General features: G+C 37.6%; 1 protein-coding gene across 6 annotated transcripts in view; it reads left to right on the top strand.

Annotated features, from left to right (window-relative positions):
• LOC115216357 (putative uncharacterized protein DDB_G0282133) overlaps window positions 1–15,129 on the top strand; it is a 201,246-nt gene extending 186,117 nt beyond the window's left edge. Inside the window, exons 2-10 of one of the 6 annotated variants that reach the window (XR_005001010.1) lie at window positions 4,849–5,009; window positions 6,168–6,436; window positions 9,419–9,480; window positions 9,828–9,895; window positions 11,564–11,691; window positions 12,910–12,982; window positions 14,668–14,823; window positions 14,856–14,870; window positions 14,927–15,129. Coding sequence is in view for 4 of the 6 variants with exons in the window: in XM_036506724.1 (XP_036362617.1) it covers window positions 4,849–5,009; window positions 6,168–6,436; window positions 9,419–9,480; window positions 9,828–9,895; window positions 11,564–11,691; window positions 12,910–12,982; window positions 14,668–14,773 (867 nt within the window). In the remaining 2 variants the exon portion in view is untranslated. Of the gene's footprint in view, window positions 1–4,848; window positions 5,010–6,167; window positions 6,437–9,418; window positions 9,481–9,827; window positions 9,896–11,563; window positions 11,692–12,909; window positions 12,983–14,667; window positions 14,824–14,855; window positions 14,874–14,926 lie in introns of those variants that run through there. The other 5 variants (XR_005001011.1, XM_036506724.1, XM_036506725.1 and 2 more) reach the window with 5 other exon arrangements.
• The last annotated feature ends 1,502 nt before the right edge of the window (window positions 15,130–16,631 follow it).

Raw genomic sequence — 16,631 nt, 5'->3', positions numbered from 1 at the left:
TCTTGAAGTCTGATACTGATTCTATTGATGTCTTTTGCTGAACTGCTAAGTTACAGGGACGCAAACGCACTACCATCGGTTGTCAAGCGGTGGTGGGGGACAGGCTTCGACAGAGGCGGACTTCTTTCCGTTTCCGTCTCCCAAATCCACTCACAAGGCTTTGGTCGGTCCTAGGCTATAGTAGAAGGTACATGCCTAAGGTGCCACCCAGTGTGACTGAACCCGGAACCATGTGGTTGGGAAGCAAACCTCTTGCTATACAGTCACGTCTGCGCCTGTGCTTCCCATCTTACTCCTTAACTTGTTCCTGGCTCTCTTCTTTGTAATGGGGGAGACCTCATTCTCGACACATTAAAAACACTGCCCGTCTAACACTTCGTTTCTTTTCTTTAAAAAAAAAACTTAATAAGAAATCTGGTTAAACTGGTATTAGTTTGTATTGATAAAAATTTATATACAATGAGTTCGTGTGTCGTGGGAGAGAAGGGCTAGGTTGCGTTTTAAAAAAAATATTTCAGTAACACGGAGAAACGTTTTAGAAATAAATTGAAAAATTGAAACGGAATCGACGAAAAGTACTTAATTTGTGCTTATATACTGTTGTGTACTTAGTTTTGGTTGTACAACTGCTATAAGAGCGTATATTTGTTGATTTTTTTTCTCTTGTATTTCAATAGACTGCTACAATAGAAAATAACATAAAGGTTTTTCAACCGTAACTATCCATTCAATATGTATTATGCACATCCATACATTTTGTATTAAACTTTTTCGATTTATTGTTTTATGTAAAGATGTTACTTGTTATATATCTATATTCTATTCATGTATTTTGGACAATGTGTTGACTGGATTATCATAGTTGGAACGCCTTTGTGTTATTTGTGTAAATAAAGCAAGTAAAATTGTGAGATGTTCTTGTAGCAGTGCGTAAACACAGTTACATTGCAGCGTATCAACGGAATCTAAGTACATTTCGTCCTTTCCATTTCGGATTTTCATTTCACTACTGAATGATTTCGACAGGTTACTAATAATACAGGAAACTGCCAAGGGCTGTCTTTTCGTCTGAGATAGTTGACTCCCCCACCAGCTGCTTTAAGTAAGGTGGTGGTAAGGGTTCGATTTTGATGATTATATTTCCAAAATAATATGTTGATGACATTTGGTCCCAGATGATAACTAAATCCGTGAACAGTCAGTTTATTTATTTATTTTTTTTTATCCAAGTGACTACTTCTCACAAGTGTACGTCTGTAGTATGTGATGGATGTTGAATTGAAAGTCCCTCTCTCACCTTATTCACTGCGGTCCACATATATTGTAGTAATCGTATGTGCACCACACAACGACGGTAATACTCATACATTCTCACTCACTCACTCACACACACACTGCAGTTCCCACATCGGTATTGTTCATAGTTAAATTAATGTTAGACAGAAGGTTGTGATGTGTACACAACAATAAGTAAAATTATGACTACAGCTGCATACACGGCATAGCGGTGGCTCGACTAAGTTAAATTACATACGGGCACAAACGAAAATATCAGGCATTTAATATATACATTAATTAATATTTAATGTAATGTATCAATATCATATAAGAAATCAATAGTTTTGTTTTTCATTAATTAGAAAGACATTTTTTTAAAGCTTTATAGTAGCTAAAAGACTCAAGTTAGTCAAATAAATTTCTAAATTGGTGTCCGTTTGATTAGCAAGTGAATAAGGAGAATTAGCATTCACATGTTCCGAGTTTTGTCCGAAGGGTGTTTTCATTTCATTTCATTTATTTTTATCTTCTGAAATCTCCTCAGAATTTCATGCCTATAGAGTATATAATTACGATTCCTTAATACACGAGATCAGGAAATATTTGTGAGAAAAATAAGTCGTATTTGTACTTTATTTTACGGATTGCAGGACAAAAGGTTAAACTTGACCACTGAGGATTTGAACTCGGAACGCAATAAAAAAAAAAAGAGTCGGAACATACATAGCGCTAGGTGTTTTTACCCAACTCTATGCTTATCCATGGTGTTTAACAATCTTTTTCTACTATAAGTCCTGGAATTTTTGGGGAGAGAGTCTCGGTTAGTTGAAAAGTAAAGTCGACCTAGGCGGAATTCGAACTCAGAAGAAATGCCGTTCGGAATTTTGCCCGATTCTTCCAGCTCGCCGCTCTTAGTTGAACTGTTTAAACTCCACTAAAATCGGGTAATGAGAAAAATTATCGGCGTTACTTATTTATTATTTTATTATTGTGGGTTTTAATTTCAGTTAATTTAAATTTGTTTTTTGACTTACATTGTTAATCCGCACTTATATAAACCAGTGTCTAGCTTATAAACCGGTTTTTTAGGGTTCCAAGTCAGCTCTAATTGAACAGTCTTGTAATCCAAGCACCTTCCCTTCGTCTACATTCCCGCTGTGTGTGTGTGTGTGTGTGTGCAAACTACATTGATAAATGTCTCCTTCCAATTTTTAGACCTTGAAGCGGGAGAGGAGATTTAAAGGAATTTGTTTTTTGTGGCTAAGCAAGCGACTGTATACTCATAGACTCGTGTATGCCACTCGGTTGAGGATTGACCCTTTGTCTCCCGCATGACAAGCGGGTGTTCTTACCACCAAACCATTTCTGAATGCTTGATAAAGTCATCTAAGGACCAGCTGTTTTGCATTCCTTGTATTTTTGGAAGCGTTCATTGTTTCCCACATTCAGAACAGGTCTCTTTTTTTTAGGGGGGGGGTATCTTCCCTACTTGCCTTCCCTTCTGGTTAAACAATAGAGTGGGGGGGGAAGGCATCTTTTAACGGTTATGTACAGCCACATTTTCTACGTTCATTTCTTTTTAAGACGGCAGTGTCGTTTGAGATTTAGCTGCTGTTTCTAACAAGTCGAGTGAGTGACCACATAATTTGTGCTGGTTGGGAATCTCCCTAACCGGTCGTTTAATATAGTCCTAACCAGCTAGATTTTACTTATCAGTTTCATGAATTTAGTATTAGTGTGTGTGTGTGTGTGTTAAATGCGTATTATTTTAACGTAATAGCAATTGTGTAATTACTGTTGGTATGATTCATTACTGACAGCAAAGTCAAACTAGGTTTCGCCTGACGGTTTGTTCAACCAGTTCAGTAAATATATTTCTTTACTACCCATAGAGGGGACAAACAAGGACAGACAAAGGGATTAAGCCGATTACATCGACCCCAGTGCGTAACTGGTACTTAATTTATCGACCCCGAAAGGATGAAAGGTAAAGTCAACCTCGGCGGAATTTGAACTCGGAACGTAACGACAGACGAAATACGGCTACGCATTTCGCCCGGCGTGCTAACGTCTCTGCCAGCTCGCCGCCTTTCAACCGGTTCAGTAAATAGTTAAGCGAGAGTCCCAGTCGACTTGTTCCTCCCTATCTCTCTCCACCACCCCTCCACATGTTATACATTAACATTTATTACTCATGCTGCCTATCGATTCGATTGATTATATTCCGGTAAATGTGTGCCATTGTGGGGCTAACGGCAAAGTTGCTAGTGTAACGCATGAAAAGCCGAGCTTCTATCTAAGTATTTTCTACGTTCAAATCCCATCAGAGTTGTTTAAAAAAAAAAAAACGAGAATGCAGTAGGGTCGATTAAATCCATTCTAACCCTCCTCCCTTCAAAATATGTGATCTTGTGATAGTATTAGAAATTATTTATTCTATAGTATTTGAAATTAATTATTATAAGGCACTGAATGCCAGTTGAGCACTGTGGGTCGATGTCATCGATTTACTCCCCCTCGAAATTGCTGGCCTTGTGCCAAAATTTGAAACCAATATTGTTATAATAAATGTCTTGCTTCAGTGTAAACAACTTGCGAACGTTAACTGCAACTTAGACGTTACCGTCTGGCAATAATATCCCTTGTCACGAAACAATTACATCTCACACACACACACACTTGCATATCGTTGCAATTTTGCAAGTGTCGTAAGTCCAAAGCATTGCTTTTTCAGAAAACGAAAATGTAGTTTCACCATTCCATTCCTTTTTTTACATTAGCAACAGTTTCAGCCTAATAATAATAACTTTGTTGGGTGCATAAAATCGTAACTCCATGCATGTAATGACATTTTCAGTCAGAAATATTTTTGCGAAACTGTCGTCTGTGGGACTTACTACACTTTTGAAAAATGCTTTGTACTACACTTTGACAATTTTTATCTGAAGCAGCTGGAGATACGATAGTTTGACTAAAAGAACCGGCTATTACAAGCAAAAAACAAAAAAAAATATTGAATTAAAAAAAAACGCATTCGGCCAAATTTAGACATACGACAGTTTAACATAATAGCAACTATGTGTGTGTATACACACACTTCTTTATTTACGAATTTACCTTATAATTTTCTTCGCTAATTTTATTATACTTTGGCAGAGACGGCAGAAAGTTAGTTGAGATTTTCTTTTTGTTTTGTTTTTTATTATAAAGCCTTCTCTATCACTGTCATCTCTTCTGATCTCTCTCTTTTATCGACGGCATTGTGAAGTTAATCATTAAAACGGTAAGCAGAATTTATAGAGCGGTGAATCATTTGAGTGATGACAGATCTATTAGATATTGCAGTGTTTAGTTATCTCCCTTTACTTTCTGAGTTTATAACTCCCGCCGAAGTTGAACTTCGCCTTTCAAAACTTCAATCTCGTTAAAATAAAGTACCGGAATACTGACGTCAATCGATATTATTAATCGTTCCTTTCTTGTACCCGCTCCCAAACTATCTGGCCTTATGTCTAGATTAGAATATATATTTTCTTTTATTTTTAAATTGTTATTTTCTTTGTTTTGCAGTTAAAATGCCGCATAGATCGCATGGAGCGCCGTTTGTCTATTCTGAAGCAGAAAGACGAGCCAATGAACTCCTCCTATCATATGTCAAAGACCCAGGCTAGCAATGAAAGCACCGGTGACAGGGGCAGTAAGAAGATTGCCTTTCTAAAACGTAGAGAAAGGTAAGCAGTTTTCCTTCTTCCTACACTTTCCTCATTGTCTCATTTTTCCCCTCTCCCTTATCTTTACTTCGTTTCCCCTACCCCACTCTCTTCTCTCCCCTCTGTTTCTTTCTCTCATAGTTTTCTTTAGTCTCCTTCTTGCTTTTTTCTCTGGGATTTTCGTCCCCCCTCCCTCAAGTTTCAACTTTCTCCCTAGTTTTCCTTCTCTTTCCCCTTATAGCTTGCTCTAAGGCAGCGGTTCTCAACTAGGGTCCATATGAGATTTTGTTGTCGGAATTTATGTGCAATAAATTGGATATACATCTATGGTATACAAAGCAGAACCCTGGTATCTTCAGAGAAATAGCCCTGCTCAGTATGCAGAAAAGTGGGTAGGTCTAAGCTCCATACACTGTACCAAGGTAAACTATGGACACGTAAGGGATGTAGTGGAATTAGAGACAGATTAACAGAGAACCTAAGCTTTGTATGTGATAGATGTCCTGGAATAAAAACAGAAAGAGATTCTCTTAAATGCCCTGATGGTTCACTAGAAGTAGTTCATAGCTTTAGTAACCGAGGAAATATAATTAGCAAAGGAGGGATTGCTCTGGAAGTATAGAAGCCAAGAGTGAGCATGGACTGAAGAAAGGAGCCACTACCATTGCTGGTAATACATGTCTTTTCTTTCAGAATGAAAGGCAGGTTGTATTTGTGTTAAAATTGTGATACAGAGTGGTAGTGAGACATGAGCTTTGAATGTAGAAGACACGAGAAAACTGGAAAGATATGAAGTGAGTAAACTCTGTTGGATGTGCAATGGAAGTGTGCAGGAATGACAAAGACTGAATATGGGAGGAATCTGGTGTAATTGCAAGAAAGAAGTCTGTGCTGATATCAACTTGGTCAAACCATCCAACCCATGCCAGCATGGAACATGGAGGTTAAGGATACTACTTATTCATAGTTGTGTATAACAAAATTATGAATAATTCATTTTTCCAGGACACTCAAATATTAGATAGAAATTGTTTTTTATATAATCTACAGGGCACCTGTAGATTTTTGAAAAACATTGGTCTCGTCTGTTTAGTTCCTTCTTTTTTTGCTTCTTCTGACTCAGTAAATTGCCTAACATTGTGTCTTCAACTTTGTTCATTATCTACCTCTAACTTACAGAAAATTTGGAGTTGATGCCCAGAACGTTCAAAAGAAAGTGATATCAGACTCCACAAGGTCCAAATCACATTCTGTAACGAAAAACAAGCTCTCTTGCCACAACAATAACTCTGTGTCGAAATGTACGGAGCTGTCGGAAAATGGGGAGCTGATTTTACGAACTGACAATTTATATTATGTCTCTTACTATGAACCACCTCCTCCCACAGAACGAGTGTTAGTGAACTCACGACACACCAACGATGAAATATGTCCTGATGGTACAAAAGGTAAGCTGTACGGAAGCTTGGCATGTGGTTGCCAAACACTTGCATCTTTTTTTTCTTTTTTCACATTGATTACTTGATATTTTATTTACCATACTTAATGGTATGTAAGGTGTGCTTTCTTCCGTAAAAAATGTCTTGAAAATCAAATCACTTTGGTTCTATATACAAAATTACTTTCATTATTACATGCTTTCATGCACTAAAAAAAATTTTTTTTTTTTTTGCTTCCCTGAATATGCACTGCTGAAATTGGGGTGCATCATTTATGCCCTCAAATGCAATATTTTAAATACATCCACATCCATATGTGTAGGTAGCAGAAAAACTTGGAGATTCTTTGTGCGTGAGTGAGCGAGAGAGGTTGAGTTTGTTTATTGTTCAGTTTTGGTTGGTTGACATATTGCAAGAGATACAAAAGTAACTTGGTTGAATGGTGTTGAGTGGATGAGCTTTGGAGTTTGACAGTGACGGTTGAAAGTAACTATGGTAGAAGTGCAACAAAAACAAACGATATAGGTCTCACAAATGATGTAACTTAACATTTTTTTTTTCACATCGTTTTTCTTGTTAGCTTCAGTGGTACAATTTACTTACTGGAGTGTAATGATTGCATTTTCTCTTATAGAGCTGGATAGCTGCTCTACCTTGTGCTAACCCAGTCAAACTTGCACTAGGATTGGTGTTCATTTTGTTGCCAACACAAGCATGCTAGTAGAAAGAGAGTTATGTGCCTTGTCTGGGAACATAACAATGATAATATGCCACTGGTGTTGATGGCGACACAACTCTTGTAAATAGCTTTTATTTGCTATCAGTGGAGTGTTTCCAAGCAAAAACATTGTTTATTGGTGATATCTGAACACTTCTATAAAATTGCTCAAATTATAATTAGAGTTGACTGTTTAAACCTTTCTGTTGCTACCATTGCATTGTAAGGGGGGTTGTAATACTTTCTGTGAAACCATAGACAAGTTGAACTGTGTTTAATGCACGCTTCTTTCCATTCTGTAAAGTAGTCAGAAAATTATAATCCATTGATATTATTAACAGATAAAAATATAAGGAACATTTTAAATTATATATGAAGTTGAGTGTTTTTTTTTGTTTTTTTTTGTACTACTAACTACAAAAACTACCAATATCTCAAAGATATGACTGATGTATCTACATGTGTGTGTGTCAATGTTTTTTGTCTGTATATGTTGTCAATGCTTGAATACATTTTACACTACAAGTTATTTTAGTTAAGAATATCTAAAATGTATTGTGTTATGATATATTTGTTGTGAATGTAATTTATATTGTAGTTAGAAGCACAGAATATATTCATCCAAAAGACATTGTCTTCACATTTTCCTATGTATGGGTAATTGTATTTTTGTACATTTTGCACTCAGTATTTCTCTAATGGAGCCACTAATGTATGAATGACCTGTTGTTATGTACCTGTATGTTTAACTGATTTTGTTTCGTTTAGAACTTGTAACTCAGCCATTGTATATATGAGTTGAGTTGACTGCTGAATATCCCAATAACTTGCAGAAGAATAAATAAAACTTTGTATTTGTTTTTCAATTAGTGACTGACGAATGAGAAATTACTTAATGTCAATCAATGAAACATTCCTAACAAAAACAGAATCTTTAAGCCTCTCTATAATGCATTCAAATTGATTAATCAGGCAATCGGCTGCCTAATGGAACAAGGGAGATAACCGTGTGTTTCAGATGATACGGGTGACATCACACGTTTTTGGTAAACGTGAATTTAGGCATTTTAGCCTTTCTCCTAATAATTATATGTAGGTTATAGTAGATCGATGCCTATGAATCGAGACAGGACAATTTTATTTGTTCTATGTGAGGCATTTAAACTGAATCAAACAGTCAGTACTATGACTCTAGGCCCCAGTAGCAGCTACCTTTTTATGCTTGCATGGGTCAGATGGAATTTGTTGAGGCAGATTTTTTTCTTCGACCAGATGCTCTTCCTGTTGCCAAACTTCATCAGTTTCCAAGCAACGTAATATGTTTTTCATGGAATCTTGAAAGTGAAGGACTCCACTTACATGATGGTGCAAATATCATGATACAAACTATCACATGGTATCAAAGTAACATGAAATGGCTGTGTGGTATGAAGCTTGCTTACCAACCACATGATTCTGGGTTCAGTCCCACTGCGTGGCAACTTGGGCAAGTGTCTTCTACTGTAGCCTCGGGCCAACCAAAGCCTTGTGGGTGGATTTGGTAGACAGAAACTGATAGAAGCCCATCGTATGTATGTATGTGTATGTTTGTTCCCCTCAACATAGCTTGACAACTGATGCTAGTGTGTTTACATCCCCATAACTTAACAAGAGACTGATAGAATAAGTACTAGGCTTACAAAGAATAAGTCCAGCCCTGGGGTCGGTTTGCTCAACTAAAGGCAGTCCTCCAGCATGGCTGCAGTCAAATGACTGAAACAAAAGAATAAGAGAGTATATGTACTTTTATGGGTTTTCTTTCAGTTTCCATCTACCCAACCCATTCATCATGCTCAGGTCTGCCTGAGGCTATAGTGGGAAACATTTGCCCATGGTGTCTCATGGTGGGACTGAACCTGAAGTTGTGGTTGTGAAGCAAACTTCTTACCACACAGCCACACCTGCACCGATGTGTGGGTGGTGGGGGCGCTTTACGTGTGCTTTCCGCGCTGGCATGTAATAGATGGATTGCTGCAGTCCAAGTCAGTTCTTATTCTGGATGTCCTTTCAGCCAGCAACTGCTTTACAGGTGCATTTCATCATGGCAGTGGCAGTGGAAAGCTTGTCATGTGCCATTGCCTTGTATCCGGTAAGGGTAAAAAGTCCTCATTACACAATGATCTGTAAATATGACGTTAATGATGTCTGTGTGTCCATGTTGTTGTTAATATTACTAATGTTGTTATCTAATTACGGAAGCTGTAATCTAAACTACTCGTACTTGTTTCTTTTAGTAGAAATTCCACATTGGCGGTTACGGACAGTTGCCAATTGTTATACTTTAGAGGGTACAGAAGTAAGTCTTTTTCTTTCTTTCTCTCTCTCTCTCTCCCCAAAATCCTGCTGTTTGTAAACAAACTATATGTGGGGTAGAAGTAACAGTGAAATAAGGGTGTACCAGTCATCTGCTGGTGTCTGTTCAACCAACTGTTCTTGCCTTGTACCCATGTGATAAAATCGACCATTTACTGTTTGTAACAAGCTTTTTGCTTTGATCTCAACATAGTCGCCCCCCATAAGGTTTCCTCACTTTCAGCTAACCTCTACCCATCCCCTTTCTGTTTTACTCCATTACATAACCACCTGCCTTTGGATCACGTGAAATTAGTTTGTAACCAAGGCCCTGTTGTTTTCTTTTTACAGAATTTAGAAGATGAAGTGTTTACTAAGCGCCATCAAAAACCTGAACATGAAGAGAAACGGAGAAAACGGTAAATAGATCTTTTGACAGAGATGTGTATTGTTTTTGTTTAGCCTCATGTCAGCTCTGAGCAAGCAGAACTACTATCACAGTCACTCCAAATGCAGCCCCCCCCCCTTTTTTTTTTATTGTTACCCTTCTAAATATACTCTGTCTAGAACAGCTGATTTGATTGCATATAAGATACACTTTTATATTTCCCTCCCCAATAAAATGTCTCAAGAAACTTACTCTGAATCCTACATGTTTAATTGGGGTCCGTCTAATATGCCTGTGCATCTTTTATGTCATCAATGACGGTATATGTTAGTCAAAGTATCTTTTGGAATGAGACAGAAAACTTGAAATGAACCTGCAATAATTACAAAGCTACAGTTGCTCTCCACAGGACTTTCTGAATGGCACACCTAATGGGAGAGTTACCTGGAATTCTTTTAGTAGTGCAATACCACCTGATTATGAACCATGTCTGATATGGCCTATTTTTTAAAAAAAGGTTTCCCATACATGCATATCTCCCCTTTCCGTACCCCCAGTGAAAAACTCTTGATTTGGGCCTAAACACCCATGTCATCAAAAACTTTTCTATCAGGACACAAACAACTGAGACAGATACAGTAAGGCATTTCACTGCCTACCACCTTCAATTGCTACTTTTTTTTATTTACCTTCAGAGGTTAGGATCTTGCTGTGTAACCATGTGGTTTCCCATTGTGCAGAACCTTAGACAAGAGTACTTTTCTACTATTGAGTGCTCAATTTTTATTTACTAAAAGCTTAGTAAATAAACTATCACACACATGAGACATTGTCATAACTGATCAGCAGATTTTTGGAATAGCTATCACTCCTCATGAATAAGAAAAAGAACAAAGAATTGGGTGGTGGTTTCCTTCTGTAAAATTATTTATCCAAAGCAATTTTTTGCCCTCCAATTCTGGTATATTTTTATTGGTACTTTTCTCCTTATTGTAAAAATCCACTGATCATCTATTACACCTGTCTCACAAGTGTGATTGTTTATTTACTAATTCCTTCAGTAAATAAAAAAAAATTGGATAATAGGGCACCTGGGGAACTGTTTTGTACTCTATATGTGTATGCAGTTGTTAACATACCATCATGGCTTTGCTTGCCATTGTCTGAGCAAATCAGTGACATGATGTTTACATTACTTGTTGTTATTGTGACCAATTGCTCTGTGCCTTCTAAGACATTTGGAGTAAAAAAATTTCTTATTTGAAAACAAGTATTTGTTGATAACAGGAAGGGATCCAGCTGTAGAATGTTGCTTTAACCCCCCCCCCCCATCTGATTTGTCCCCACATTTTCCAGGTGGTACAAGACAGTTTAGTTTGTTTCTCTCTGCATACATTGTGGGACTCACAGATATGTATGATGGGCACAAGCATGGCTAAACTTCTTCCCAACCATGTGCTCTTGGGTTCAGTCCCCACTATGTGCCACCTTGGCAGTGCCTTCTCCTATGGCCCCGGGCTAACCAAGCCTTCGTAAATGGGTTTGATAGATGGAGGCTGAAAGAAGCCCATCATATTAGTATTGAAACATTGTTTTGCAAACAGATGCCCTTCCTGTTGCTAACCCATACCTGTTTTCCAAGTAATACTAGTTTCATTTCCATCTTTATCTATATGTTGTATCTCTTTATGTGTCACAGGTGGGACCTTCAACGGATGCGAGAACAGAAAATGTATGAAAAATTACGAGAGAAAGAGAAACCAGATTCAAAAGACTCCAAAGATGGCGATAATTTCTTAACGTCTTTTTATCCTTCATTAGAAGACAGTAAGTTGTTATCTTCTTTCTGTCCTTGCATCCAGATTACTTCATCAAATGTAATGCTTAGAATTAATCATGATCTCATAGCTTCAAGATTTCGTTGATGTGATTGTTAATTTTTGAAATCCCATTGTAAAGTAGGTGTGAGAGGCTGGTTATGGTCAGTTTTAACAAACCAAGGAAACTATTTGGACCGGATATAGATGGTTTAAATGCTAAAGGATTAACCATATTTTGTTACCATATTTCTGTTGAGATCCGATGCCTTCCTTTCAATTAATTTTGAGAATAAAGAATTTAGTTGAAAGTTTTTATTTAAATGACTTTTAAGCAAGAAATTTGTATCATAGAAGGGTCAGACATGTGACATGAAGTGATTGCTTAAATGTGTAGTTGTCTCCCCTAAGAACTACTGTTTCAGCTAACCCACTCTTGCATAAAAATGCCAGCAATACTGTATATTTCCTCATTCTGTGGTTTCTGAAATGGCTAGTTTAGTCCCAAGTCAGCTCTCATTGTTGATTTGTTTGACTAAACTCTTCATGTGAAAGATAAATTGAGTTAAACTCTATTGTGCAGTTGGTACCACTTTGACACCCTTCATTTCCCCTGTCACCCTCCATGGAGAAGAATGAAAATCAAAGTTGAGTGGCTGAAATTAGGAATAAGAATTAAACTGAGGACATGTATTTGAGATAAGATTATAGCCTCAGGCTGGCCAAAGCCTTGTAAGTGGATTTAACAGATGGGAACTGAATGAACCTGTTGTGTGTGTGAAAGTGCAGGTGTGACTGTGTGGTAAGAAGTTTGATTCCAACTTCATGGTTTCAGGTTCTGTGGCACCTTGGGCAAGTATCTCCTCCTGTAGCCTTGGGTTGACCAAAGCCTTGTGCATGGATATGGTAGCCAGAAACTGAAAGAAGCCTGTCATATATATATATATATGCATGTGTGTATCTGTGCCTCTGTTTGCCCCTTGCTGCTGATTGACGACAGGTGTTGGTGTGTTTACATCCCCTATAACATAGCAATTCAACTAGAAGAATCAGTCCCAGGCTTCAAAACAAAAAAATCAAATTCTGGGGTCAATTCCTTCAACTAAAATTCTTGCAAGGCAATGCCCCATCTTGGCTGCTCTCCAATGATTGAAACAAGTGAAATATTATTGCTAAATGATGAATTGTAATCCTGACATTAATGTATTTTCTCTCTTTATCTCTCTAGTCACACATTTAGAGATTGCAGACAAAGTACCAGTAACTGCCTTCGGTCAACCGATTCCTTACATAAAGCCTTCGTAAGTAACTTGGCCTTTTTTGGCGGGGTGGGGTGAATTTTCTCTTTTGTTATATTCATTTGTGTGTGTGTGAATGAGTTCATATTTCTTTGTTTACATGTCTTCTTGTGCTGATTGTAAACAATGGCACAGGCATGGCTGTGTGGTAAGAAGTTTGCTTCCCAACCACATGGTTCCAAGTTTGGTCTTACTGTGTGGAACCTTGGGCAAGTGTCTTTTCCTGTAGCCTCAGGCCAACTAAAGCCTTGTTGTGAGTGGCTAAACGGAAGCTGAAAGAAGTCCATCATATGTATGTGTGTGTGTGTCTGTGTTTGTCCCCCATTACCACTTGGTTTTGGTGTAGTAACATCCCTGTACTTAGCAGTTCAGCAAAAGAGACTGATATAATAAGTACCAGGCTTGAAAAAACAAGTAAAGTACTTGGCTAAAACTTCTTCATGGTATTACCCCAGCATGGCTGCATTCTAATGCTTGAAATAAGTTAAAAAAGGTAAAAAGGGCTTTGCTGTCACACGTCCATCACAAAAACACATCTCAGACTGTTTGATCAGCTGGGGGGGGTTATTACCTCCCTTGGCAAGAAGTGGAAACTGACGAGTTCCCACAAACATAGGCAGTAGGTCTGTTATTGTAAGACACAGGGGTGTGGCTGAGGGAGATCCCTATATGTAACAGGGCTCTGTAGTCTCCCTTGTTGACTCTTAACACAGATAGTGATTGGCTAAGCGTTCTTGTACTTTCTTGCTTGGGCCAACCAAAGCCTTTTTAGTAGGTTTCGTAGGCAGGAACTGCAAGAAGGACATCTGGCCACTAACTTCGTCCAACCCATGCAAGCCTGGCAAAGTGGGTGTTAGTGATGACGGTGATGACAACAATTACTTCACACAATAAACATTTGTCTGTTCAGTTCCAACTGAAGCACATATTCTTATGAATAAATACGATGACACACTTTGGGATGAGCACAAGAGTTGCAGGTATGGCTGTGTGGTAAGAGGTGTGCTTCCCAACCACATGGTTTCAAGTTCAGTCCCACTGTGTGGCAAGTTGGTAAAGTATCTTCTTCTCTGACCCTGGACTAGCAAAAGCTTTGTGAATGGCATTTGAATGTTGGAAACTGAAAGCCCCTCATATGTATATTACCACATCAGCCCCAGCATGGATTTGTTTGACAGGAGCTGGCAGGGCTGGAGAGCTGCACCAGGCTCCACATGTCTCTAAGTGATTGTGATCTATTTTACTGACTCCAGTCACTCATTAATTGTTTCCGATTCCACAGCCCTGGTTTCCACAGTTGAAGTCCCTCCCTAATGCCGGCCACTTTACAGAGTGTACTGAATGCTTTATATATGTGTGTATTTGTTACTGTTTCCTTGCTTTGACATCACATGATAGTTGTAAGCGATGTGACATGATTATGCAAGTACTGTACCTTATTTCAAATCTTATAGGACTTATTTAATCTGGGAGAAATGTTACCTTATTTGGAAATAGGTGGAGTTGGCAACAGGAAGGGCATCTAGCTATAGAAAATACACCTCAAAAAATTCCTTCAACACATGCAAGCATAGAGAAGCGACTGTTAAAACAATGATGGTGATGATGCGACTGCTTCCCTATTCCTGATTTAAATAAAACCTTGTCGATTGTTACTCATGGTTTTGTCTTTCTTTCTTTCTTTGCAGTGACTTTGAATTACCATGGGAACTGGGAGAGTGGCCCAGCTCGTCTAGTTCGAATGCGGACGATAACAACAGGCAGCTGAAACATCGACGGATGAAACGCAAGTGATTCCTGTCTTGCAAGCGCACACACTCACTCACACTCACACACACACAGACGTACACTCTTTCACATACGTATATCCACATAGAAATACAAGTGTGTGTGTGGGTGTATGTGTGCATATATATATATATATATATATATACATGCATGCATATTTATATACACATACAAGGGTGTGTGTATATCTATAAATACACACACACACATATCACATACAATTACTAACTGTGCATATGCACCCCATACTGATAATATACAATAGAACTCCTTTTCTTCCCCTTCTTACATCTACATCTCTCCCTTCCCACCATTTAATCATGTGTATGTGACATGCATTCATTAACCACAACTACAAGGCATAAAAAATCTGACAAAAAAATACTGTGTGTGTGTATGTATATATATATATATATATATTTACATATTTGTGTGTATATATATAAATAAATATATATATAAATAAATTTGTGTATATATTTGCATATATGTATAAATTTGTTTATATATTTACATATATGTATATATAATTATATATTTATATGTATATATAATTATATATAAATATGTATATAATTATATATAAATGTGTATATAATTATATATTAATATATATGTATATATAATTATATATTAATATATATATATATATAATGTATGTATATATAGTGAAGACTACAGAAAAAAAAAACATCCATCCTGACTATATTTTTAAGTAGAAAAAAATTGAAATAAAGATGCAATGATTTGAAAATGAAAAATATGTTTAAAAAAAATTAAACTATCGCCACTGTTAATTAATGAATTGAAAAGGAGTATTAAACAATTTTTTTTAAAATAGTTCAAAGGCTAGCATGTGTGTATGTGTGAATGTATGCCAACTGTTATCTTTTTTATATCTTTTCTACCCTGTTTGATATGTATCTGCTGTTGTTCTTCTTTAAAGGAAATCTCTTATCTCTCAGATTTTAAGTTTTCCTCCCCTGCTAATATAACATGAAAAGAAACGGAAGCTAGAGAAGGGAGGCTTTCCGCTTTCTACTCTCTCTCTCTTTAGCTCATTGTATTCAACAAGCAACAAACAACCTGTATCTAGGATCAGGATTCATATGTATAGTGTATTTGATGGCATAGAAGATGCATGTATCAGACACACCTCAATTCCAACTGTGCATATTCAGCAGAAAGTGAACATCGGAAACAAAATTGGTGTGTGGGGTCCAACTTTAGACATGGGACCCAGAGTGATTTGTTTGAGAAATATTTTAGGACTAAAAGTGCATCTTATATGTCATCAAATACTGTAGAATTTTGCGTGCGTGAGAGGTGTACGGCCTAGTGGTTAAGTGTTTTGCATTCACACTTGTGAGATCGGGGTTTCATTTCATATTGCTCCAGTCCACTTGGCTATAAATGGGTAACCTTGTGACAGACTTGCCTTCTGATCAAGGAATGTTGGCCTGCTTTGCCCAGCCAACAGGACGACGTCATTTGTGACCAGCGATGTATAACATTTTATAGTCTGGTCAATACCATAATATATATATGTGTGTGTGTATATATATATCACCATTATCGTATGAAGCTTGCCTGGGTTCACATGACTGATCCTCCAGCTTTTGTCTGTCTTCCATGGCTTGTGAGGTCTGTTGTTCTCAGTCACATCCAATGTTTCCAATTTATCAAAAATACATCTTTGCAAGGCAACCATGGGGCATGTGTCCAAAGTAGGGTGTCATTAACCAGCTTTTTACTCCTTCGCCAGTGTTCAGCAAAGCAAATTATTCTTTCTCTACTGGAATGGTGCAGTGGCAGCTGCTCAGGTTCCATGTCTATTTTCGCAGAGTTCCTGCAGCCAACCACT

This window comes from Octopus sinensis, linkage group LG10, assembly GCF_006345805.1.
Source record: "Octopus sinensis linkage group LG10, ASM634580v1, whole genome shotgun sequence".
Lineage (NCBI taxonomy): Eukaryota > Metazoa > Mollusca > Cephalopoda > Octopoda > Octopodidae > Octopus > Octopus sinensis.
This window is presented reverse-complemented; position numbering and strand designations above follow the sequence as displayed.